Source organism: Oncorhynchus mykiss, chromosome 11 (genome assembly GCF_013265735.2).
Source record: "Oncorhynchus mykiss isolate Arlee chromosome 11, USDA_OmykA_1.1, whole genome shotgun sequence".
NCBI lineage: Eukaryota > Metazoa > Chordata > Actinopteri > Salmoniformes > Salmonidae > Oncorhynchus > Oncorhynchus mykiss.
In genome coordinates this window covers 56,818,473-56,844,978 of record NC_048575.1, presented here as the reverse complement: position 1 = coordinate 56,844,978, position 26,506 = coordinate 56,818,473, and the positions used below count along the sequence as shown (strand labels likewise).

General features: G+C 42.1%; 1 protein-coding gene across 3 annotated transcripts in view; it reads left to right on the top strand.

The window, feature by feature from the left end:
- The window catches only part of LOC110536030 (PDZ and LIM domain protein 2), a 59,226-nt gene that overhangs the window by 7,774 nt on the left and 24,946 nt on the right, over positions 1-26,506 (top strand). For 2 of the 3 annotated variants that reach the window (XM_021621530.2, XM_021621528.2), the window contains exons 2-5: positions 9,445-9,565; positions 14,897-15,048; positions 23,525-23,594; positions 25,894-26,030. In XM_021621530.2, the coding sequence (XP_021477205.1) occupies positions 9,473-9,565; positions 14,897-15,048; positions 23,525-23,594; positions 25,894-26,030 (452 nt within the window). In that variant the 5' untranslated portion in view covers positions 9,445-9,472. Of the gene's footprint in view, positions 1-1,031; positions 1,052-9,444; positions 9,566-14,896; positions 15,049-23,524; positions 23,595-25,893; positions 26,031-26,506 lie in introns of those variants that run through there. The other variant, XM_021621529.2, reaches the window with a different exon arrangement.

Genomic DNA, 26,506 nt, shown 5'->3' with positions numbered 1-26,506 from the left:
GGGAAAGGTGAGGAGTGTGAGCTGAGCATGGTGCATAAACAGACATGTTCATATCCAGGCCTGGCATCTTCTCTGTGCTAGCCAGCAAGACTCCTCTTTAAAGCACATCAATCAGAATAGAGAAACCCTGGCATAACTGTTTAGTGACGTGCACATGAAACCAAAGACTCACCCAAAGGTGTGTTAGCATTATCTTGCTATACTTAGTTCTGCTAAACTGTAGATGATATCACAGACCTGTTTTAGCAGGACCCACACCCACTTTCACAATTTACGTAGTTTTGAATGACGGTAAACAAAGAATTCACAGGGAGGGAGTACTTTAGACAAGTTGCATTGTGTCAAAGGTATGGCACTTGTGGTGGTGAATTGGCCTCCAGGTTACTCCCATCCCAAGACCAAGCCCCAGACTCAGTGCCACCAGTGGACACTCCTGTATCTCTCTCTACCAAGTCGACAGCAGTGACTCTCTCCTGCCCCTGTGTGTTATGTTGTGTACTAGGAAGCGTTTCCATGTTGTGTATAGAAGAGGCTAGTCACGGAGTGTACAGTCAGTAACCCAGGTTTACCAGTGGCTAAAGCTAATTGATTTTAATCTGCCTGTCTGTTGAACACTGCTGGCAACATGCATTGTGTTTGAGCAGTGAGGAACAGTCTGAAGGCCAACACCAAGATACTTGAGCTGTTCTACTCTGTCCTGTGTGTGTGTGTGTGTGTGTCTCCTACCTTTACCCTTAGGGGCTGCTCACTCAAAAACATGACAAGGGCCTTTTCATTTGAGTATGACCGTTTTAACTCTCAGATGGATCATTCCCCACTTGGAAACTGAATGCAGTCTTCAAGTCTGTCTGTCTGCAGTTGATTTCCACAGCCTTTATCAAACTCATTATTGCTTCATTCACCTTTGACTCCAGATTTCACAACTGAAACTCTGGATGATACTGCATATAAAGTGCTGATAAAATGTCCCTGGTATTTGGTAGGCAGGTGTAGCACAGCGGAAGTGAGAGGTAATTTGACTCGCTGGACCTACCAGTTTCTATTTCCTACTGTAAGTACATTTACCTTTGAGTCATTTAGCAGATTCTCTTATCCAGAGTGACTTACAGGACACACCGACAGATTTTTCACCTAGTCTGCTCAGGGATTCGAACGACCAATTAATCATGAACTTCTGTTTACCTGATGAGTGAAGACATGTGAGCCAGATGTATTACTTCGTTACTTTAATTCTTCCCTATAGTGTGGGTGCTTTTTATTGCACCGCCAATGCAGGGAGATGGCACCAGAATAAAATAATCCACACAGTTTTTTTTTTTTTAACCCTCTTAAAGCTGGTGTGATTTGGACTACTAACCCTTTTAGACATTGTTTTAGAGCTAGACTTCTGGGTTGTACCATTTGGATTTGTCTATTCCTTCGATATAAGTCTGTGTGATTAACAGGGGCTGAGCTAGAGTGGTGTTTGTGAGACTTGGGCAGATCCCGAAGGGGCCCGGGTTCAGGTCTATTTACAAAAACGTCTGTAGAGTAGGCTAGGGTATTTGGAAATTACCACAGTATGGTTTAATCTGTCATACTTATTTTTACTGAACAAAATATAAGCACAACATGCAACAGTTACAGTTCATAAGGGAATTGGTCAATTTAAATCAATTCATTAGGCCCTTATCCATGGATTTAACATGATTGGGAATACAGATATGCATCTGTTGGTCATATATACCTTAAAAAAAGGTAGGGGCGTGGATCAGAAAACTAGTCAGTATCTGGTGTGACCACCACTTGCCTCATGCAGCGCGTCAAATCTCCTTCACATAGAGTTGATCAGGCTGTTGATTGTGGAATGTTGTCCCACTCCTCTTTTAATAGTTGCTAGAAGTTGCTAGATATTGGTGGGAACTGGAACACGCTGTTGTACACGTCAATCCAGAGCATCCTAAACATGCTCAATGGGTGACATGTCTGGTGAGTATGCAGGCCATGGAAGAACTGGGACATTTTCAGCATCCAGGAATTGTGTACAAATCCTTGCATCATGCTGAAACATGAGGTGATGGCACGATATTTATATCTCTGTGCATTCAAAATGCAATTGTGTTCATTGTCCGTAGCTTATGCCTGTCCATACTATAACCCCACTGCCACCATGAGGCACTCTGTTTACAACGTTGACATCAGCAAACTACATTTAGAAATATGATGGCCATGCATATTTTTTTTCAAAGAACACCTTGATTTTTCATTGTAAGCTCCTTTACCTGTGTGGCTCCCAGCCAAGTACCGTTGTACCTCTGTCATCTGATGAAAATTAAGTTATTTTCTGCCGAATGTATTTTCTTTGATGGCGACTATAGTCACTCAATTGAAGCAACAACAAAAAAAGACTTTCAATATAAAACGTGACCCCTGTCTATACACCTGCTCCTGCTTTCTCCCATCGTGCTATTTACAAAGAAACACGTGACTGGTTAAACTGTTCTGGGGGACTACGATAAACTTCATAATGTACAAAAATATAAACGCAACATATAAAGTGTTGGTCCCATATTTCATGAGCATAAATAAGTTTCCAAAAATGTTCCATACGCACAAAAAGCTTATTTCTCTCAAATGTTTTGCACACTTTTTAATTTTTTTTTTTACATCCCTGTTATAATTTCTCCTTTGCCAAGATAACCCATCCTCCTGACAGGTTTAGCATATCAAGAAATGTATTAAACAGCATGATCATTACACAGGTTCACCTTGTGCTGGGGACAATAAAATGCTATGTCTCAAGTTGAGGGAGTGTGCAATTGGCATGCTGACTGAAGGAATGTCTGCCAGAGCTGTTGCCAGAGAATTGAATGTTAATTTCTTTACTATAAGCCGTCTCCAACGTCATTTCAGAGAATTTGGCAGTACGTTCAACCGGCCTCCCCATCACAGACCACGTGTGTCCACGCCAGCTTAGGACCTCCACATTCAGCTTCTACACCTGCGGGATAGGAAAGAAAAAGATGGAGGGATGGAAAGAATGTAGCCAGCTACATTTCCTAATGTTTTGCTTAAAGTTAATCTTGCATTTTACTGGAGAAAAGTAGGCTGGCTACACTGAGAAAAGTAGCTACACTGATCACTACCGTCTGCTGATAGAATGCCCGTTCTTGAATTCTCATCTGAGTGAAGTGCAACACAAGCACAAAATGAGTCTGATGCGGAACAAAAATGACAATAAGAAGCATTTTAGAGCTGCATTTACAAAACGCAGCAAGGTATTGCCTATGCGTTTTTATATTTTTTTCCTCAATGAAAAACAAATGATTCTGTATTAACGCGACCCCTAAATTTAACATGCTACTTATCCGAGTAAGTAGCTTGTTTTAATTAGGTGAAGAATATTGTACACTTTTTGCAGTGTTTGAGAAGTCAAAGCCCTTTGCAGTGGCAGCAGTACAGATAACTCATCCAATCTTTTGATTTCCTTGTGTTTTTTTTTTTTCTCCTCTGGTTTTGTCCGTCTGCTTCTCCCCTTTCTTTTCTGAGCAGAGCAGGGATGCCTGTTGCCCTAGCGACGCAAGACGCAACAGACACCGTGTTTACACATGCTGGTCCAGTACTGTTCTTCCTTCAGTCATGTCAATTTGCCCAATGTCTCTCGTTTACATTCGCTTGTAAATGTCCAACCTCGCCAAAAATCACATTCGGTAGCTCCTACCTATATATGTTTAACTTTGAGCTGGATTGCCTGTCTTTGCAATTTTTGTTTATTTTCATTTTGTGCTCGTTTGCATATTTAGCTTGAAGCCTCCAGAAATTCGCTATTACTTGTGCTAATTTTGTTAACATTCTGGTAAGACTGCCAACATTTTTTTTTTGTGTGTGTTTTTGGCATCCCCGTGTGTACTAAGCCGGTAATACCGTAACTCTCGGAATGAGAGGACAGAATGAAAGTCTGAATACAGCCCAGTTAAGTGAAGTTGTATTCATTGAGCCCTCCACTGGTGATTTTGGCGTTTTAAATCCTGGTGTGGCAAACCCCCACCCCCCCCAAAAAATGTTGTTGCATGCCCTATTGTAGAGTCCGATTGATTTTGCGCTACAAACTATTAAAAGCTACTTATGGAAAGCTGAGACCCTCACAAACACGCACATGTAACATGTTTTGCTCTATGATGCTCAAGCTACACAAGTGTTTTGAAGAGAAGGGGTTCTTCTACATAAACCACAGGACATAGTGTCTAAAACTGTTAGAAGCTTATAGTTTCTGTCACTCAACTCCACACATTTGTCACTGACTAGTTGGATATTAATTTCCCATTCGGCAAACAATATCTGTACTACAGCATTCCTATACATTCCTTTTTATCAGGTTTTTGCTTTGGCAGCCCTTATTTGTCAATAAACCTCTTGAAAGCAGCTGTTTTTTATAGCCTTTTGTTTTCTACTTGTAGCCCTGGTTGTCCTAAACATTTAAATGGTCAAAAACTTCATTGTGTGGCTAAATATAAGGGCTGGACATGCAGATAAATCAGTCTCTGGACTGATGGGGTTAACACCTGAAGTGTAACTATATTACTGTAATGATCTGTTTACCAACAACAGAATTTCAGGTCAATAGCTCACGTTCACCTCAACTGATCTAACTGACAGACTATACCAATAGCAAACAGCTATGACCAATAGCAAGCAGTTATCACCCGTACGCTGCCAATAGCAAGCAGTTTTACAGAGAAGTCGGTCCATTAACACTGAATTAGCGCTGTGCCCTGTTGATAATGGCTTCAGTGGGAGAGCTGCTGATCCTGGTCCTTTGGACTAATTCAACAGCCCAGAGGCTGGGAACATTAGTGTCTGTCCCCAGGGACTACAGCAGGAACAACAGCAGGGGCCTCGGTTGTTCCTCATGGCCACAGCAATTAAGGCCTGTAAATGATGGCGAGCCTGGTAACCCCACTAACTGCCTGACTGTGCTAATGACTGGGTTGGTTAGTGCTGCTTGTCCCAAAACCTTGTGGAATGTACAGACAGCTGTAGATGGCTGAAATGGGCCAGTTTAAGGAGGGAGAGATGTCCCAGATCCTGACTGACTGGGTTCACTGTCTGCTATGCTTCTGCCTGGGTGACTGTGGAACCAGCCTTGGCTCCTAAAGATAGATGACTACCTCAATTGTAACACTATGGTATATGGAACTAGACAGATCATATTTCCAGGAAGATTTAAGACCAGGGACGACATCCATGTGCGTTCTCCACCGATCAGTTGTTCCTTCAGTCCTGCTAGACATACGATTAGGAAGGTTGCCACATGGTGTGCCAAGGTTCAGATGTTGATATGTCCAAGTATGTTTCATTTCAAATTCCTACATACACAGTAATGCTATATAGTTGCATAATGACTTCTGAATCCAGAATTGGGTAACGTCAGCCTTTTGATGTAGGATTTGTCCGCATTTTGTTTCTGGGTCAAACATGTTTAGTCACAAGTCCACTCCAACTCTCTGTGGCTGTATACGGAACAGATTTCAACAGGGACTTGAACACAATAACTTCCTAATTACACAAGACAAGTATTTGCAAGACTGAGCATGCTTTCTTTTCTATATTTAACTCGATGTTATGCAATTTAGGTTGCTTTCAGCTTGGTGTGGCAAGCCCCCCCCCCCCCCCCCCCAAAAAAAAAATGTTGATGCTTGCCAGCAAAGGCACTGCACAACAATACATGAATTGCACTATAATGGTGACAAACGGTGCCCACAAACTGTAAGGGCCTACATAAAGCTGTCCCAACAGCAGAGCTTTCTTTTCAGCACCACTTTCTTTTCAGACTCCTTAAAACCGCTACACCTGGCAGTCAGCGGAGTCTTGTCTGGGAGCAAAACATTTACTGCCTTTTATGATGGATGCAGTCTATATAACTATTTGTTATTTTTAAATGTGCAGCGACAGAATTCAGAACATGGGCCATTCTTACAGTACTCTCCCTGTACACCAAGTTCGAACCGCAGGATAAATAAAGGGGGCATATAAGGAGACAATGAATGCTCTTAGAATATCCAATGATTTCATTTCTCTAAAATAGGCTACATGTGCACCACCAAGTCAAAACAGTAGACTAAGTTATGAGGGGGGACAAATTTATTAGGGGGAGACACATGGGCTACTAACAGCTTACGACACAACATACACTTAGTAATACTTTCTTATTTACAGTATACATATCTCCCTGGCATATTACATTTATGCAGCAGCATTCAAGACATTTTTGGACTCACCTTGTTGTACTGTGCTCAATTTAACAGGTAGGTGGCACGGCGGTCCTTCTTGCGGGCACATTTTGTCATCAAAGTCTGGCGTTCTCTGGATTCATGGTGCTTTCAAGACGACTTGGAACCTGGAAAAAAAACTTTGTTGAATCAAGACATCCGTGATCTTCAGGTCGACGCTGTAGAATGAGGCCCGAGTTCCCAACTTGGAATTCCGAGTTGGACGACCGTTCAAAGCATATTTTCCCAGACGGGGCTCGCCCCCCCCCCCCCCCCCCCCCCCAAGTTCCCAGTTGTCTTGAATTCACTGAAGTCTAAGATTTCCGACTTTCCTGTTTTGAATGCGGCGGAAGTTATGCTGGATTAACAGACTGGTCAATGTATTCAACCTTTTTATGGCATGTGAATGTTTATCCTTTTTAAGCTTGGAAAAGAGCCCCTTAAACCCAGACTTGGACCACACACCCAAACCACTGACTAGCAGGCTAGTGATTGCTTTGCAGCGCTTGCAGTTATCCACTGATTGATTCCTTCCCAACCACTCCTTGTTGAATTTGATTTCCAACTTGTTGTGTAATGTTTGGCTGATGAGCACCAATATGTTTTATCTGTGATTTCTCTTCATATGATAAGGATGAAAAAGGATTTGCCAGTAGATTATAGGCTTGATTCATGATGACTGCTTGTTTAGCTAAGATTTTGAAAGTATGATGTTGAGATGATCAGTCCAATCACAGCTACGGTAGATATATATATAGATATAGATATAGATATAGATATAGATATAGATATAGATATAGATATAAATATATAAAACGTGATTTGACAATTTTATATGTGTGCAATAACGTTGAGCCTTCTTGAATGGGCACTTCCAATCTAATTCTGTGGCAGCACCCAAGGGGCTTGCTTTTTTGAGCTCTCCCTGTAGATTCTGCGGCGACGTAGTGTCCCCATGAGTGACAGAACACTGGGCCAATCACGTTGCGACTAGAGAACATTACCAACCCCTACGCTCCGTATTTTCCGTTGGCTGCCCCACCACAGAAAGCACTGTGACACATATTAATGCCAAAATAAACAGGCAAAAAAGAATGTGTGTGTGTGTGCCCACACAGTACCAGTTTTACTATTTTCTACGTTGTAAAATAATAGTGAAGACATCAAATCTATGAAATTACACATGGAATCACGTAGTAAACAAAAAGTGTTAAACAAATCAAAATATATTTTAGATTTGTTAAAGTAGCCACCCTTTGCCTTGACAGCTTTGCACGCTCTTGGCATTCCTTCAACCAAATTCACCTGGAATGCTTTTCCAACAGTCTTGAAGGAGTTCCCACATATAATTCACTTGGCGGTCCAACTCATCCCAAACCATCTCAATTGGGTCGAGGTCAGGTGATTGTGGAGGTCATCTGACGCAGCACTCCCTCACTCTCCTTCTTGGTCAAATAGCCCTCACACTGCCTGGAGATGTGTTGGGTCATTGTCCTGTTGAAAAACAAATGATAGTCCCACTAATCGCAAACCAGATGGGCTGGTGTATCGCTGTGCTGGTTAAGTGTGCCTTGAATTCTAAATAAATCACTGACTGTTACCAGCAAAGCACCCCACACCATCACACCACTTCCATACTTGACGGTGGGAATCACATATGCGGAGATATGTGCACCTACTCTGCGACTCACAAAGACAAGGTGGTTGAAACCAAAAATCTCACATTTGAACTCATCAGACCAAAGGACAGATTTCCACCGGTCTAATGTCCATTGCTTGTGTTTCTTGGCCCAAGCAAGTCTCTTCTTATTATTGGTGTCCTTTTAGTGGTTTCTTTGCAGCAATTCAACCATGAAGGCTGGATTCATGCAGTCTCCTATGAACAGTTGAGATGTGTCTGTTACTTGAACTCTGACGCATTTATTTGGGCTGCAATTTCTGAGGTGTAGTTAACAGTAATGAACTTATCCTCTGCAGCAGACTAGGTCTTCCTTTCCTCTGGTGGTCCTCAGAGCCCATTTCATCATAGCGCCTGATGGTTTTTCCAACTGCACTTAAACTTTCAAAGCTCTTTAAAATGTTCTGTATTGACTGACCTTCAAGTGTTAAAGTAATGATGGACTGCCGTTTCTCTTTGCTTATTTGAGCTGTTCTTGCCATAATATGGACTTTTACCAAATAGGGATATCTTCTGTATACCACGCCTACCTTGTCACAACACAACTGATTTGCTCAAACGCATTAAGAAGGAAAGAAATTCCACAAATTAACTTTTAACCTTTATGGGATCTATGTCCTTCCACCGGGAAAGGTGAGCTAACGTGCACTAATGTAATTAGCATGACATTGTAAGTGACTTTCTCAGGATATAGACATGTCTTATGGGTAGAAAGATCAACAAGAATTTAAGCTAACAGCACTGTCCAATTTACAGTAGCTATTAAGGTGAAAAAAAAATACCAATCCATTGTTTGAGTGCATAACAACAAACTTATCATGGCAACTGGTTTGATACATTCACTTATATTCAATGTACTTGATATTGCTCTGATTTGTCATCCCGAGGGTCCCAGAGATAAAATGTAGCCTAGTTTTGTTTTGATAAAATACATTTTTATATTAAAATGTAGGAACTGGGTTCTAAAATTTGAACCCCTGCTGTTTCTCAACACAGCATGAATCACAAAGGAGAGGGAGCTGTCACTGTCTCAACATAAACACATGTGCAAATGATAAACACTACAGTAATGTTGTGCATGAGAAGGGCATGGAGTTATGGGGCCACTTGTATACTGTACCCATTAGATGCATTGACATACCGTAAACCACACTTCCTAAGGGAAAGGGCAGCATCCTGTGCTATGATCCCTTTTAAAATAAGATGGAAATAAGTCCATGGTGAAACGTAAATTAGATATCTGTGGATCTACTGAACAGAAATGTTTGACTTGATTTGTATCCTGTGGTAAGATACCACATTTTGCTATGTTATTATTTTTATTTTTTTATAAGGATATTTTACAGATTTATTGAAACTGTTGGTTTGCAGGAACTTGAACAATGTCAGTCATGTGCCTTTTGGGTTTCAGATTCCTTCCATTCCTTTTAGATGTGGTTACACAATGTTATGTTAAGTGGAAGTCAGGTGACAGCAGTTCTCACGTCTCCTCTCTTTCTCTCTCTCGGGTTGGAACAGGCAGTAGGTGGCAACCTCTGGTCACGTGATGGCGCTGACAGTGAACCTGATTGGTCCATCTCCATGGGGGTTTAGAATATACGGAGGAAGGGACTTCAAGAAGGCGATAACCATTTCCAAGGTAATTGCTAATGACCTTACTGCTAGTCTGTCACACCCTATCCTCTGTAAAGCAAAACATGGCATGCCAACTCCACTTCCTCAGTCTCTGCTGTACTTCTCTGCTCCTCTCATTGTTTATCTTCATTGGCTGCTTTCTACCTGTTTCCTTGACTACTGTATTTAGTCAGATTGGAATGAAGGCTACATCAGGAGGAAACCGGGGGGGGGGGGGGGGGGGGGGGTAGTGTGTGTGTGTGTGTGTGTGTGTGTTGCTGAGTGTCAGACCATTGTGAAGCAACAGGAAGAAGGAGCTGTAGAAGGGAGGACATTAGCATATCGTTCTCCTCTGAAAACAAATCAGAAAATCCAGGGCAGACTCCATGCCACAGCCACTCTGAAGCCCAGGGCAGACTGCTCCCTGCCTGCCACAGCCACTCTGAAGCCCAGGGCAGACTGCTCCCTGCCTGCCACAGCCACTCTGAAGCCCAGGGCAGACTGCTCCCTGCCTGCCACAGCCACTCTGAAGCCCAGGGCAGACTGCTCCCTGCCTGCCACAGCCACTCTGAAACCCAGGGCAGACTGCTCCCTCCCTGCCTGCCACAGCCACTCTGAAACCCAGACACACTGCTCCCTGCCTGCCACAGCCACTCTGCCCACTGCACATCCTGATTCCTCACTACCACGGAATTCTCTATCATTCCTCAAACCTTTTAATGCAAGTGTTTTTGGGGTACTGTTGTTGACTTCAAAGGCATAATTTGTCAGCCCATTTAATAGCTACTTTCTTGTGACGATGGGCATTCCTTATAATTTCCTCGCTCTAGTCAAACATGTAGTCAACAACACCAGCATGCAGGAAACACAGGGAATTGTCTCAACTATCAAACAGTCACTTAAAAGAAACGGGGACCCATGCTGAGGAGGGAGACCTCATCAGTGAAAGTGGTTGTCAAACCTATTGGAGAAGCAGGATTTCCCCTCCCTCTCTGGTTATGTAGCTATGGCTTTGGTCTGTCTGAAGTGGTTGCGTCTTGGCACTGAAACAACATGGATGGCCCCTCCTTTTCCCGTCCTGTTGGCCTGAATAGAGAGCTTGCCCCTTTTTCTGTCGGGCATAGCCCCTGAGAAAGCTGCATCCTTAGTTTATGTGAATTGAAGCGTGCCCTGATCAGAAAAGGCAGGCACCATTGTGGGTTGCCACAGCAACACGTAATTGCCACTCGAGTGGACCCTCAGACATGGCACCTCTACCCTCTTGCTTTGCAAAATGGACAAACGCCCTGTTGCCTGTCATTCTCTCTGCAGTCTTCCATGTTTCTGCTGGAGATTTATGAAGGCGGCCTCTTCTCTTCACTGATTGGTTTTCTTTTCTCCCCTATTTCTGTCTTTAATTGTGCGCCAGCCTTGTCGATCGCAAAAGTTGGGCTGTTCTCCGTTGTTCACAAGTGCTCAATACTCCCGAGTTAATCTCCTCATTTGGGTTTTGTATGGTTGAGTGTTTGCTGGTGTGTTTTTGTTCCTGGTAAATCCATTTGAATTCAATCCATTTTTGATAGCACCCCTTTTGATTTTAACAAACATTCCCATTCATATATTTGCCTTTGTGGAAGCGCTCAGAAAGTGACTTTTTGGACCTGAATGCCAAAACATTTAAGTGATAAAGTTTACCTATTTTTGCATACCCCTACCATGTGACATAAACAGTTCAGATTGATATAGAACTTTACAAGCTTACAAACAGGGTTGTTAAACTATTTAATTTCTATAATATTTGTTAAATTCCCTAAACACGTAAACTATTTTTTTTTCTTCATATGTTGTAGCTTAGGCCCTAATTTTCCATCATCTGATGTGTTTGTGTGGTGCCCGCCATCGGTTGAAACACAACACGCTCTTGAATACAGGGTGGGTGTCATGTTTTGGCTGGTGAATACAATTTAGATTTTAACTCTGAAATGGTACTACAAAGAAGATGGGAGGTCCACACATCAGAGAATGTTGACTTGAATGGGTATGTTTTTTTTTTTTTAATTACACTGTCAATCTTCCATGGGGAAACCTATTGAAAGTTTTAATGGTGTACCAGCAAAATGGGTATGTCTTGTGTTACATTTAGTTATTTATTACTGCATTGTTGGGTTTAGAACTTTTAAGAAAGGTATTTCACTGTACTTGAGCAGCATGACGTTAACTTCATCTGAAGGGATAGGTCCATTCTATGAATAATATTTACATTTTTTGAAATGACACACACCCTGTATTCAAGAACATGTATCTCAACCAATGGTGGGCACAACACAAACATCTCACATGATGAGGGTCCAAGTTACAACAAATGGGCCTTTTCTTCTTTTCTAAACTAGTGAACAACTGTTTGGAGCTGTTACAAAGTCATTCATAATATTTAAGTCTTTTTTTTTTTTCATGAGTACGAGATGTATAGTTTTGATTCAACTAATTTCTCGTGCTTCGAGTCTTCACAGATTTGGCAAAATTCGTATGACATAAAACACTAAATTTCTTTCCTTACATATATTATACTGTTTTATCATACAGTGCATTCAGAAAATATTCAGACCCCTTGACTTTTTCCACATTTTGTTACTTTACAGCCTTATTATAACATTGATGAGGAAGAAAATATATTTTATCAATCTACACACAATACCCAATAATGACATATCGAAAACAGACTTTTAGAATTGTTTGTAAAATGTATTAAAATAGAACAACAGAATACCTTCTATAAATATTCAGACTCTTTGCTATGAGACTCGAAATTGAGCTCTGGTGCATCCGGTTTCCATTGAGCATCCTTGCGATGTTACAACAACTTGACTAGAGTCCACCTGTGGGAAATTCAATTGTTGGACATGATTTGGAAAGTCGCACACCTGTCTATATAAGGTCCCACAGTTGACAGTGCATGTCAGAGAAAAATAAACACACTATGAGGTTAAAGGAATTGCCCATAGAGCTCCCAGACAGAATTTGTGTCAAGGCACAGATCTGGAGAAGGATACTTAAACATTTCTGCAGCATTGAAGGTCCCCGAGAACACAGTGGCCTCCATAATTCCTAAATGGAAGAAGTTTGGAACGACCAAGTCTCTTTTATAGAAGGAAAAGAAGCCAACACTGCTTAGCATATGTGGGAACTCCTTCAAGACTGTTGAACGCATTCCAGGTGACTACTTCATGAAGCTGGTTGAGAGAATGCTAAGAGTGTGCAAAGCTGCCATCAAGGCAAAGGGTGGCTACTTTGTTAATCAAATCAAAATATATTTGAGATTCTTCACTTTTATTTATATATATATATATATATATATATATATATATATATATATATATATATATATATATATTCTTTTTTTATTTATTTATTTTTTTAGGTACTACATGATTCCATATGTGTGGGTTTTTTTCCCCCCTAATTTTTATGTCTTCACTATTATTCTACAATGTAGTAAACGTAAAGATGTGGTGTGTCCAACATTTTGACTGGTACGCTGTGTTTTTAATATATATGGTTTTGGTTTTACATGCAATTATATATAATTGCATGTAAAACCAACCTGATATTTTGATGTTCAAATGTGGGTGTGGTTAAATGTGGAATGCCTGGTCAAGTGCACAGCCAACACCTCCTGTTCTTTCAAAGTAGGTGGTCACCCTTCTAACGCAGTTCTATACATCTATCTATGAATTAATTGATTAATGGCTGCCCAACCAGTGCCAAGATGAGGGCAGATTTCTCAATTTCTGCATACAATTGAGGGTGTATTGACTTATTAATGAACTGTTACTGTAAATGGTTAGCTGACTGATATATCCCAGCTATCTAGCTAACCATGGGTAATCTTATTAAATGATGCTATACAGCCCAAACAGTGTATATATTGCTAGACTAGAGATATGCCCTAGCTTATAGTTTGTTAGTGAGTTGCAGATCTAACTAGCTGGAATGAAGCAAAGGTGTGAATAGTAGCCATGTAAATGTATCCTTGCACTGTTTACAGTAGGTCCTCAGCTAGCCAGACCTGTCTGATCGGGTGCCATGGGTGTGTCCAGCATACACCTGTGCAAATCTGTGTGTGTGTGTGTGTATCAAAGGAATTAAACATCCAACCAATGCCTCAAGTGTAGTGCTGTAGGTCCACCACACACCTGGAGGTTGTGGGGTCCTGTCCAGACAACCCCTAAACACTTGTAGAAATATGAGAGAATTGGACAGGATTAAGCAATACTGCCAAAATTGCACCAAGCCTGGACCTCTCACCACCTATCAATTCCTCTGGGCAGTAGGCTAGGGGTTGTTTCTGGACAGGCAGTGGATATTATGTTCGCTCAGTAATTCATTGTCTGGCACTGTCCCCAAGAAATAGCTGTCAAATACTTGCTTCCTCTGTCCTCAATTGCATTTCCTTGATTCATTGCATCCTCTCTCCTCATCCTTCTCAAAACCCATTTGGATAAGAAGGTCAGAGGTCCCTCCCCTCTCGCCTTCTTATCCAATGGGTTTTGAGAAGTGAGGAATGAAGGAAATGAAATTGAGATTCTCCCCTTGTTTCCTCCATTCCTCAACTCTCTCAAAGCACATTTGGGGGAGAGGAGTGAAGGTTCCTCCCCTCAGGCTCCAATGCAGTTTTTAAGGAGAGGCAAGGAGGACAGAAAGCAAGAATGTGATGTCTAGTTTACACACAAACACACACTGCTTGAAGAGTTTACTGATTTTATGTTTTGGCATTCAGGTCCAACAAGTCACTTTCTGACCACTTCATGAGCAGACATGTATGGGAAATGTTTCTTTAAATCAAGAGATGCTGTCAAAGGTATTGAATTCAAATGGATGTACCCTTCCATTAGGCTGGAATTCCCCCTAATGCAGGCAGTAGACCCCATTGGCCTTGACATGGGGGGATGGCATCAAAGGTTAGGCCAGAGTAGTCAACCCCACAGCTCCAGTACTGTCCCACTGATTACTTTTCCCTCCGGTTGTCATAAATCCTCACTGTTGAGGTGTTCCAGGTGCATGATGGGCCGTTGTGTCTTACATTTTGGTTGCAATAAACATTAGAATCACTTGCTAAAGTCCTGCAAGACCTGATTGACACCTGAAAGGCAAACTGAGAAACAACCCATCTCTTCACAACAGCCACATGAGGCCTGGCTGTTATTACAATCATGACCGTTCACATCTGTCAGCCCTTGACAAATAGTCCAACACTCATAAGATATGCAGCCTTTCGTTCAGGCATGCTGGTTATTTACGTTGCTGATAGCACCATGTCTGCACCAAGTCCACAGGCAGTAGTGTGAGTCTGACTGCAGCTCTTACTTCTGGCCCACAGGTCAACGGTGGCAGCAAAGCCGAGCTGGCTGCCCTGCAGCCTGGTGATGTCATCCTGGAGATCAATGGAGAGAACACAGTGGACATGCTCAATGTGGAGGCCCAGAACAAGATCAAAAACTCCAAGACTCAACTGCAGCTGCTGGTGGAGAGGTAGGGTTCACTACATTGCACAGCTCAGGAGCATAGATGTATCCTCATGTACGGTATCTAAGAGTGTCAAGATGTTTTCATATCTTGGCTTAGATTTACATTTTTGCCATTTAGTAGACTCTTATCCAGAGCCTTGCTCAAGGGAATATTGACAGATTTGTCACCAAGTTTGCTTGGGGATTTGAACCAGTGACCTTTTTGCTACTGGCCCAACGCTCTTAATTGCTAGGCTAGCTGCCTAGATTATTTTTATTCTGTAGGAAGTCCTTACATTAACAGCTTGGCCATGGAAACACTCATCCAAACATCAGATGGGGTCACCACAATGTGGCATCGAGACCACATCTGTGCCTTCTGGTCAGCTTAGATCTGCTGATTGCTTGTATATGTGCCAGTTCCACAGTCGCCACATCCTCTTTCCCAGTTTCCACTTGTCTGCTGTTTTTGTTTTTAATGTCTTAAGATGTCCCAGCTCTCTCTCCCTACAAAGGACCAGTGGTTTCATTCTGGGGGAATACCAGAATGGGTCAGAATTATGTTGCCAAAATGTACTGTCTGTTACATTTTCCATGTTAATAAAATTTGTTTGGATGTTAGCTGAGACCTTGTTAGGGTGGCAGAGAATTGGCTCCACATTGGACCTTTTCCTGTGAAGTGAGACCATTCTTGGCTGGTGTTTTGATTATGGCTCAGTCTGTTTTTTTTCCTGTCTCTCCCACCAACTTCTACCTACCTACACTACTGTTCAAAAGTTTGGGGTCACTTAGAAATGTCCTGGTTTTTTAAAGAATGGTTTTTGTTGGTTTTTTTTTGTCTATAAAAATATAAAATTGATCAGAAATACAGTGTAGACATTGTTAATGTTGTAAATGACTATTGTAGCTGGAAACAGCTGATTTTTGTTTTATGGAGTATCTACATGGGCATACAGAGGCCCATTATCAGCAACCATCACTCCTGTGTTCCAATTGTACGTTGTATTAGCTAATCCAAGTTTATCATTTGAAAAGGCTTATTGATCATTAGAAAACCCTTTTCCCTCAAGTCCTCAACTGGCAGCTTCATTAAAGAGTACCCGCAAAACACCAGTCTCAACGTGAAGAGGCGAGACTGGGATGCTGGCCTTCAAGACAGAGTTGCAAAGAAAAAGCCATTTCTCAGACTGGCCAAAGAAAAAAAGGAAAAAATTAAGATGGGCAAAGGAACACCGACACTGGACAGAGGAACTCTGCCTAGAAGGCTATCCCAGAGTCGCCTGTTGACATTGAGACATGTTTTGCGGGTACTATTTAATGACGCTGCCAGTTGAGGACTTGTGAGGCTTCTGTTTCTCAAACTAGACACTAATGTACTTGTCCTCTTGCTCAGTTCTGCACCAGGCCCTCACTCCTTTCTATTCTGGTTAGGGCCAGTTTGCGCTGTTCTGTGAAGGGAGTAGTACACAGCGTTGTACGAGCTCTTCAGTTTCTTGGCAATTTCTCGCCAGGAATAACCTTTAATTTCTCAGAACACGAATTTGTCTTTGTTTCTGGCCATTTTGACCCTGTAATCGAACCCACATGCTGATGCTCCAGATACTCAACTAGTCTAAAGAAGGACCGTTTCATTGCTTCTTTAATCAGAACAACAGTTTTCAGCAATGCTAACATAATTGCAAAAGGCTTTCTAATGATCAATTAGCCTTTTTTATTTTTTTATTATCAACTTTGATTAGCTAAAACAAAGTGCCATTGGAACACAAGAGGGATGGTTGCTGATAATGGGCCTCTGTATGTCTGTGTAGATATTCCATAAAAAAATCCGCTGTTTCCAGCTACAATAGTCATTTACAACATTAACAATGTCTACTCTGTATTTCTGATCAATTTGATATTTTAATGGACAAAAAAATGTACCCCTCTTTAAAAAAACAAGGACATTTCTAAGTGACCCCAAACTTTTGAACATATTTTTTTATGCATCTCACACACCCCGTGAGATACAGACAGACGTGCACACACTTCCTCTTTGCGTGTCCTGGGCCCATGTGAGTGGATTTTTCTCTGCTGACCCCATGCCCCCTGAGCCAGAAACAGCACACACACCGTGACTCGCTAGCTGCCCAGGACAATGGCACTCTGTAGCTCTGCCAGCCACTCTGCCCCATCTGATCCAAGTCCCACTGGTCTACTGGCAGAGGCAGACAGGATGGGCAAGGCGGTGAAGGGTGGTCTGCATGATCAAGGCCCTACCGTCTTTAGATGGTAGGGAGTACCATGTCTCGCTTACCCATCCTAGTCCAGCACCTCTAGCCACCTCCAATCAATTACAGTGTGTGGCCCCATGTAGGGTCAACCTGCAGCATTATGCAATGTGTTGTTCTTAAAAGGAATTTTACTCCCAGAAGGCATCATTCAAAGCACACACACACACACTGCAGTGCAATGCCTGATAATCTGAAGTGTAAACACCGAGGACCCTGGTAAATGGGTTTACAGCCCTGCTGAACACAGCAGCTGGGTTTGCCCATGGGCAGAGGTTGGCATCAGCCCACCCTTAGAATAGGAGTGTTGGTTAAGGGCGTGACTGTCTTAAACTGAGGAACTGCTCCATTGCAGATACACTTGCCAGTGTTCAACCCATCAAACAACCCGTTGTGCAATAACCAGACTTGTGGACTCTTTGCTGTACTTCTTGATTCCAGTTTGAAATCTGCAGCTCAGTGGAGATTTTACTGTGATGCTCAATAGAAAATCAGCAGCAGTATATTGTCATTAATGCTTGGTCATTTAGCATCCATTGCCCTCAGCTGTCTCTTAATGAATCAATTGTTCACTGTCCCTGTGTGCATGTCTTGTACCTATTGGTCCTTGTAATGTGATGTTACTGAGCAACTGCAGATGGGCATCGGAAATTGTCTAACAGCTGTTCTATAGGCTACTATAGAAGCAGCCCTATAGTCATTTTTCTTTAAAAAAAAAAATTGCGCCAAAGTCTCACGTCTGTGACTAGTTTACAAGTGAGAAGTTATTTTATTTCACCTTTATTTAACCAGGTAGGCCAGTTGAGAATAAGTTCTCATTTACAACTGCGACCTGAGCAAGCGCAAGCAAAGCAGTGCGACAAAAACAACAGAGTTACACATGGGATAAACAAACATGCAGTCCATAACAATAGAAAAATCTTTATACACTGTGTGCAAATGAAGTAAGGAGGTAAGGCAATAAATAGGCTAATAGTGGTGAAGTAATTACAATTTAGCAAATTAACACTGGAGTGATAGCGGAGCAGATGCGGATGTGCAAGTAGAAATACTGGTGTGCAAAAGAGCAGAAAAACAAATATGGGGATGAGGTACAGTCGGAAGTTTACATATACCTTAGCCAAATACATTTAAAGTCCGTTTTTACAATTCCTGACGTTTAATCCTAGTAAAAATTCCCTGTCTTAGGTCAGTTAGGATCACCACTTTATTTTAAGAATGTGAAATGTCAGAATAATAGTAGAGTGAGTGATTTTATTTCAGCTTTTATTTCTTTCATCACGTTCCCAGTGGGTCAGAAGTTTACATACACTCAATTAGTATTTGGTAGCATTGCCTTAATTGTTTAACTTGGGTCAAATGTTTTGTGTAGCCTTCCACAAGCTTCCCACAATAAGTTGGGTGAATTTTGGCCCATTCCTCCTGACAGAGCTGGTGTAACGGAGTCAGGTTTGTAGGCCTCCTTGCTCGCACACACTTTTTCAGTTCTGCCCACAAATTTCTATAGGACTGAGGTCAGGGCTTTGTGATGGCCACTCCATTACCTTGACTTTGTCATCCTTAAGCCATTTTGCCACAACTTTGGAAGTATGCTTGGGTCATTGTCCATTTGGAAGACCCATTTGCGACCAAGCTTTAACTTCCTGACTGATGTTGCTTCAATATATCCACATTTTCTGTCCTCATGATGCCATCTATTTTGTGAAGTGCACCAGTCCCTCCTGCAGTAAAGCACCCCCACACCATGATGCTGCCACCATCGTGCTTCACGGTTGGGATGGTGTTCTTCGACTTGTAAGCCTCCACCTTTTTCCTTCAAACATAACGATGGTCATTATTGCCAAACAGTTCTATTTTTGTTTCATCAGACCAGAGGATATTTCTCCAAAAAGTACTATCTTTGTCCTGTGTGCAGTTGCAAACCGTAGTCTGGCTTTTTTATGGCGGTTTTGGAGCAGTGGCTTCTTCCTCGCTGAGCGGCCTTTCAGGTTATGTCAATATAGGACTCGTTTTACTGTGGATATAGATACTTTTGTATCTGTTTCCTCCATCTTCACAAGGTCCTTTGCTGTTGTTCTGGGATTGATTTGCACTTTTCGCACCACAGTACGTTCATCTCTAGGAGACAGAATGCGTCTCCATCCCGAGCGGTGTGGCGGTTGCTTGGTCCCATGGTGTTTACACTTGGGAGCAATTTCCAATAGTACGCAAGGTTGAACCATATTTGTGGAGGTCTACAATTGTTTTTCTGAGGTCTAGGCTTTCTTTTGATTTTCCCATGATGTCAAGCAAAGAGGCACTGAGTTGGAAGGTAGGCCTTAAAATACATAAACAGGTACACTTCCAATTGACTCAAATGATGTCAATTAGCCTATCAGATGCTTCTAAAGCCATGACATCATTTTCTGGAATTTTCCAAGCTGTTTAAAGGCACAGTCAACTTAGTGCATGTGTTCTGGCCCACTGGAATTATGATACAGTGAAATAATCTGTCTGTAAACAATTGTTGGACTTTGTCATACACAAAGTAGACATCCTAACCGACTTGCCAAAACTATAGTTTGTGAACAAGAACTTTGGAGTGGTTGAAAAATACGTTTTAATGACTCCAACCTAAGTGTATGTATTATTCCGACTTCAACTGTAGGTAGTTGGTTGTATCGTCTATTTACAGATTGGCTGTGTACAGCTGCAGCGATCGATGCTTAAAGTTAGTGAGGGAGATATAAGTCTCCAACTTCAGTGATTAAAAAAAAATATATATATTTTTGCCATTTGTTCCAGTCATTCACCTCAGATCTTGATGGAAAGGCGGCCAAAAAAGCTGTTGGCTTTGGGGATGACCAGTGAAATATACCTGCTGGAGCGCATGCTACGGGTGGGTGTTGCTATGGTGACCAGTGAGCTGAGATTAGGCAGCGCTTTATGGATTACCTGGAGCCAGTGGGTTTGGTGACGAATATGTAGCGAGGACCAGCCAACGAGAGCATACAGGTCGCAGTGGTTGGTAGTATATGGGGCTTTGGTGACAAAATGGATGGCACTGTGATGGACTACATCCAGTTTGCTGACTAGTGTTGGAGGCTATTTTGTAAATTACATCGCCAAAGCCAAGGATCAGTAGAATAGTCAGTTTTACCAGGGTATGTTTGGCAGCATGAGTGAAAGGAGGCTGTTGCGAAATAGGAAGACGATTCTAGATTTAATTTTGGATTGGAGATGCTTAATGTGAGTCTGGAAGGAGAGTTTACAGTCTAGCCAGACACCTGGGTATTTGTAGTTGTCCACATTCTAAGTCAGAACCGTCCAGAGTAGTGGCATGCCATGGTCTGTGAACAGTGTTCGAATGGAAGTCAAGATGTCTATAAGACAAGACATTGGTATGTACTGCATATTAGTTCACTGGATTGTCGCCATTCTTCCTGTTTCCATTATTGTGAAGTTGAGAAGGCAGGCACAATAGACAGACAGGAGTCTATGGAAACTGAAGAATGCATGACAGGCAAACTACCAAGTCTCCTACATGACAAAGATCAACATACTGTTCCATTTTGGATCATAATAAAAAGTCCCTGTTCTGTGCAGGGATCAGATCCCTAGAGGTGAGACGATCATCTTCACCTCAGACAGCCACTGCTCTCAGCCCATGCTCATCCACCCATCTACTGCTGTATATGAGGCCTGTGGTAGAGGGCAAAGGTCATATTACATAGGGCTCAGCAGTTAACCTTGGATGCCTCTCATTGTCTGAAGGACATCAGTTAAATGTATCCTCGTCTCAACCACAGGATCTTTCTTCTGTGAACTGTTGGCATTCCAAGTGAACACAGGCATTTCCTTACAGGGAACTTAATTTGAACTCTAATTAACCATCCATTATGTCCCATTTTTATCCTGTAAGTGTAATATCTTCCGACTGCTGTAGCATGAGGAGCCTGTTTTCCTATTTCAGCTGTTCCTCTGGTTGGATGTGTGCCTGCACATGTGGAGTATTCAGATACAGCCCAGACCCTGTTTCTGCTGTTAGAGGTGTGTTTCTGGGCGATTTACCACAGGCATCCAGGGTCTTCCTGTGCGCCTCATTACCCTGGGCTGAGGCTCAGCTGAGAGGAGAGGCAGGCAGCCCTACAGTGGGGGGTCACTAGTTGTTTACATTGGCTCGTACAGTCCCTACATATTTCCCTTCCGAACTCAATGATAGAACTGCGCATATGTTTTATTAAAGCGAGCACAGTGAAAGAGCTGGAAAGATGAGACTCTGCTAGGAGCGTCATGTTAAAGAGCATCAGAATCTTCAAAACAATTCTCTACTACCTGTCGACTGCAGGCATTTTTAATCAAAACGACATACCAGTGGTTGTACTGACAGCACTTTGGCATAGGGGAAACCAAAACAAGGTGTCTGATTCAAAGATCCGCTTTTGATTTTTGCAGCTGCGCACTTGCACATTGGTCCATACTTGCTGTTAGTCTTCAGTTTCGCGCTCTGATCTCTTGTGACACATACGCACTTCAGAGGCGGTAATCAGATTTTCATACCCACATACCGTTTCTATACCATATCGGTGTATACGGTATTACAGGAAGTGCACACAAGGTGCGCTATTTCAAAAAACATACAGTACCAGTCAAAAGTTTGGACACCTACTCATTCAAGGGTTTTTCGTCATTTTTACATTGTAGAATAATAGTGAAGACATCAAAACTATGAAATAACACATGGAATCATGTAGTAACCAAAAAAGTGTTAAACAAAGATTTTGAGATTCTTCAAAGTAGCCACCCTTTGCCTTGATGACAGCTTTGCAAGCTCTTGGCATTCTCTCAACCAGATACACCTGGAATGCTTTTCAACATTCTTGAAGGAGTTCCCACATGCTGAGCACTTGTTGACTGCTTTTCCTTCACACTGCGGTCCAACTCATCCCAAACCATCTCAATTGGGTTGAGGTCGGGTGATTGTGGAGTCCAGGTCATCTGATGCAGCTCTCATCACTCTCCTTCTTAGTTAAATAGCCCTTACACAGCCTGGAGGTGTGTTGGGTCATTGTCCTGTTTAAAAACAAATGTTTGTCCCACTAAGCGCAAACGGGATGGGATGGTGTATCGCTGCAGAATGCTGTGGTAGCCATGCTGTGTGCTGTAAATTCTAAATAAATCACTGACTGACTGTGTCACCAGCAAAGCACCATCACACCACCTCCATGCTTAACGGTGGGAATCACACATTCGGAGATCATCCGTTCACCTACTCTGCGTCTCTCAAATACGCACGGTGGTTGGAACCAAAAATCTAAAATTTGGACTCATCAGACCAAAGAACAGATTTCCACCGGTCTAGTGTCCATTGCTTGTGTTTCTTGGCCCAAGCAAGTCTCTTTTTATTGATGTCCTTTTAGTGGTTTCTTTGCAGCAATTCAACAATGAAGGCCTGATTCACACACTCTCCTCTGAACAGTTGATGTCTGTTACTTGAATTCTGAAGCATTTATTTGGGCTGCAGTCTGAGGCTGTTAACTCTAATCAACTTATCCTCTGAAGTATAGCCATTGACTTCTACTGTGCGTTATAGGGAAATAATGCACATTCTAGAACGCCCTTAAAGCCAATCAGAAACAAGTGTTCAACACCGCTGTCGGTATTTTGAAATACCCCGGTATACGGTATAAATGGTATATTGCCTAATATGCACGCAAGTACACACACAAGTCCTCCGGCACTCACAAAATATCTGAAATGAACCTTTTTGTGTAATGTATGTAACCACATCAAATCAGACCATTCTACTTAACATGTTGATGAATAATATGAGACATTACATTAGATGATGTTATCAGAGCTTCCAGTCTATCATTGTAGGGAATACTTTGACATGGCTCAAGTCATCTAACAGACCTGATTTAAATCATTAGTGTGAGAATTACTGTAGTTGACCTTGGGCCCATGTCTTTGAAGTAAAACTCATGTGGGGGTTTTGGCTTGTATCCTGTAATGCATTGACGTATGCAAGCTTCCTTACTCATTATCCTTTAACAACCCATTTTAAGCAATCATGGTTTTGGGTACTTGTTTAGGGCTTGACATGGGTGAATTATGTGGTACTGAAGACTGTTACTCTACTGGGCCAGTGTTGCTCTCTCCTGGGATGTGGATACCATTCTCCTGATTGATTACAGGTTAGGTTGTGTGTGTGTGTGTGTGTGTGGTCCATTGATCTCCAGTGTCTTCCTACAGGCCTGAGCCCCCCAGCCCTGAACAGACCAATGGAACTACCACCCCAGAAAAGCTCACTGGACGCTTCCAGGTCAGTCAAACATGTCCTCTATCTCCTTATGCAGGGGCTTCCATCTTTGGTCTGCAAGTTCCCTTTAGGACAGCTATCACCCTAAACAGTCTCACTGTAAAGTATTTAAACACTATCTGTGAATCAGTACTTTTGTTGATGGGCATATGATGGATGTAAGGCCTATTAAAACGCTGTAGGCCTTCACTTTATGACCCATCAAGACATTCTTTCCTACGGTGTTTATCCCAGTATCTGGTTACATCAGCAGCATATCTCTACATGATGAATCCTGTCCTAATGGCTGATGCCCGAAAGCCATGTAGATGCTGTGTCTGCTTCATATTTACATATCAATGATTTATTGGAGGTCCAGATGAGCCGGAAGCAGACATCCTCGTGTGACTGTAGAGATATTCCATAACTCTGTGGCCCTGGGACAGAGAAACATGGGAGAGTAACCAGAGAATGCTGTTAATCAGCAGAGGTTTCTGTTTTTAATATGGTAACAGAACTACTCCTGGGTCTCCGTGGTAACACTGGCCGAATACGAGCCCATGCAGGGCACAAGGCTGAAGTCTTGGACCGAACACTCACTGTCATCATTTTCACATGGTGATATTACTTATCTGATTCCCACAAACCTTGTTTCACTTACCTCCGGATGTGCAGCTCTAACATGACTGTACATTATACCTCAACGTGTACTGACTCTATTTCTGTCTTTTTGAAGACTTTTATGAAGCATATATCCCAAGTGCCTACTTGTCAACAGCGTCTGAGCACCATCTAAAAGTTCGAGACAAATGTTTTAGTTACAGTTGAAGTCGGAAGTTTACATACACCTTAGCCAAATACATTTAAACTCAGTTTTTCACAATTTCTTTTCACCTGTCTTAGATCAGTAAGGATCACCACTTTATTTTAAGAATGTGAAATGTCAGAATAATAGTAGAATTATTTCAGCTTTTATTTCTTTCATCACATTCCCAGTGGATCAGAAGTTTACATACACTCAATTAGTATATGGTAGCATTGCCTTCAACAATTTAAACTGGGGTCAAACGTTTTGGGTAGCCTTCCACAAGCTTCCCACAATAAGTTGGGTGAATTTTGGCCCATTCCTCCTGGCAGAGCTGGTGTAACTGAGTCAGGTTTGTAAGGCCTCCTTGCTCACACACGCTTTTCTATAGGATTGAGGTCAGGGCTTTATGATGGCCACTCCAGTACCTTGACTGTTGTCGTCCTTAAGCCATTTTGCCACGACTTTGGAAGTATGCTTGGGGTCATTGTCCATTTGGAAGACCCATTTGCGACCAAGCTTTAACTTCCTGACTGCTGTCTTGAGATGTTGCTTCAATATATCCACATCATTTTCCATACTCATGATGCTGTCTATTTTGTGAAGTGCACCAGTCCCTCCTGCAGCAAAGCACCCCCACAACATGATGCTGTCACCCCTGTGCTTCATGGTTGGGATTGTGTTCTTCGACTTGCAAGCCTCCCCCTTTTTCCTCCAAACGTAATGATGGTCATTATGGCCAAACAGTTCATGTCAATATAGGACTCGTTTTACTGTGGATATAGATACTTTTGTACCTGTTTCCTCCATCTTCACAAGGTCCTTTGCTGTTGTTCTGGGATTGATTTGCACTTTTTGCACCAAGGTACGTTCATCTCTAGACAGAACACATCTCCTTCCTGAGCAGTATGACGGCTGTGTGGTCCCATGGTGTTTATACTTGCATTCTATTGTTTGTACAGATGAACGTGGTACCTTCAGGCGTTGGGAAATTGCTCCCAAGGATGAAGCAGACTTGTGGAGGTCTACAATAATTTTTTCTGAGGTCTTGGCTGATTATCTTTTAATTTCCCCATGATGTCAAGCAAAGAGGCACTGTGTTTGAAGTTAGCTTCTAAAGCCATGACATTATTTTCTGGAATTTTCCAAGCTGTTTATAGGCACAGTCAACTTAGTGTAAGGAAACTTCCCGCACTGGAATTGTGATACAGTGAAATAATCTGTCTAAACAATTGTTGGAAAAATGACTTGTGTCATGCACAAAGTAGATTCCCTAACCAACTTGCCAAAACTATAGCTTGTTAACAATAAATTTGTGGAGTGGTTGAAAAACGATTTTTATTCACTCCAACCTAAGTGTATGTAAACATCTGACTTCAACTGTACATTGTGAATACATTTTTTTAAACATCCTTGCAATTAAAGTTATTTTAAGAATACGGATAAGCAGTTTCACATTTTTGTGTGTGGATAAATGTTTTGATCATGCGGACTATGTCATGCCCTGTTCTGTTGTAGGAAGCAGTGCTGGTGAGTCGAGATGAGAACCAGAACTACAGAGAGTACTCCATCTCCAGCCCAGCCTCCCTGTCACCTGGACCCTACTCACCTGAGCCCCCTTCCAGCCCTGAGGGGAAGAGAGAGAGCACCAAGAGGTACACTACAGCATCCACAATCACCTCAAACGGACTTCCCTCTAAATGACTAGGACAATAATGCGTTGCTTGAGTATGAAAAGTGGATAGATACCAGAATGGATAGATGGTGATCGGTTAGAACTTTTATCCAGGTGTTTTAGTTAAAGGTCCACTGCAATCTTTTTTTACTTCAATATGAAATAATTTTTCAATTTAAAATGGGCAAAAAGAAACCTAATGCTTCTTAGCGAAGAGTCATTTCTCAAGCACACATTTGCTAGGACTATCTGGGAGTAGTCTGAGTTGTGAGTGGAAAACTAGCTGTTATTGTCAGTGGTCTATTAACTAATTTCATACCTGGTGATGTCACCAGGCAGGCCAAAACTCCATCCCACCAAAATAGGCGGTATTTTCAAACGGGTCTTACACTTAAAGGGTATTATCATAATTTTTATGTGGAAATGTGTATTTAGAAAATACAGGTAAATCACGTT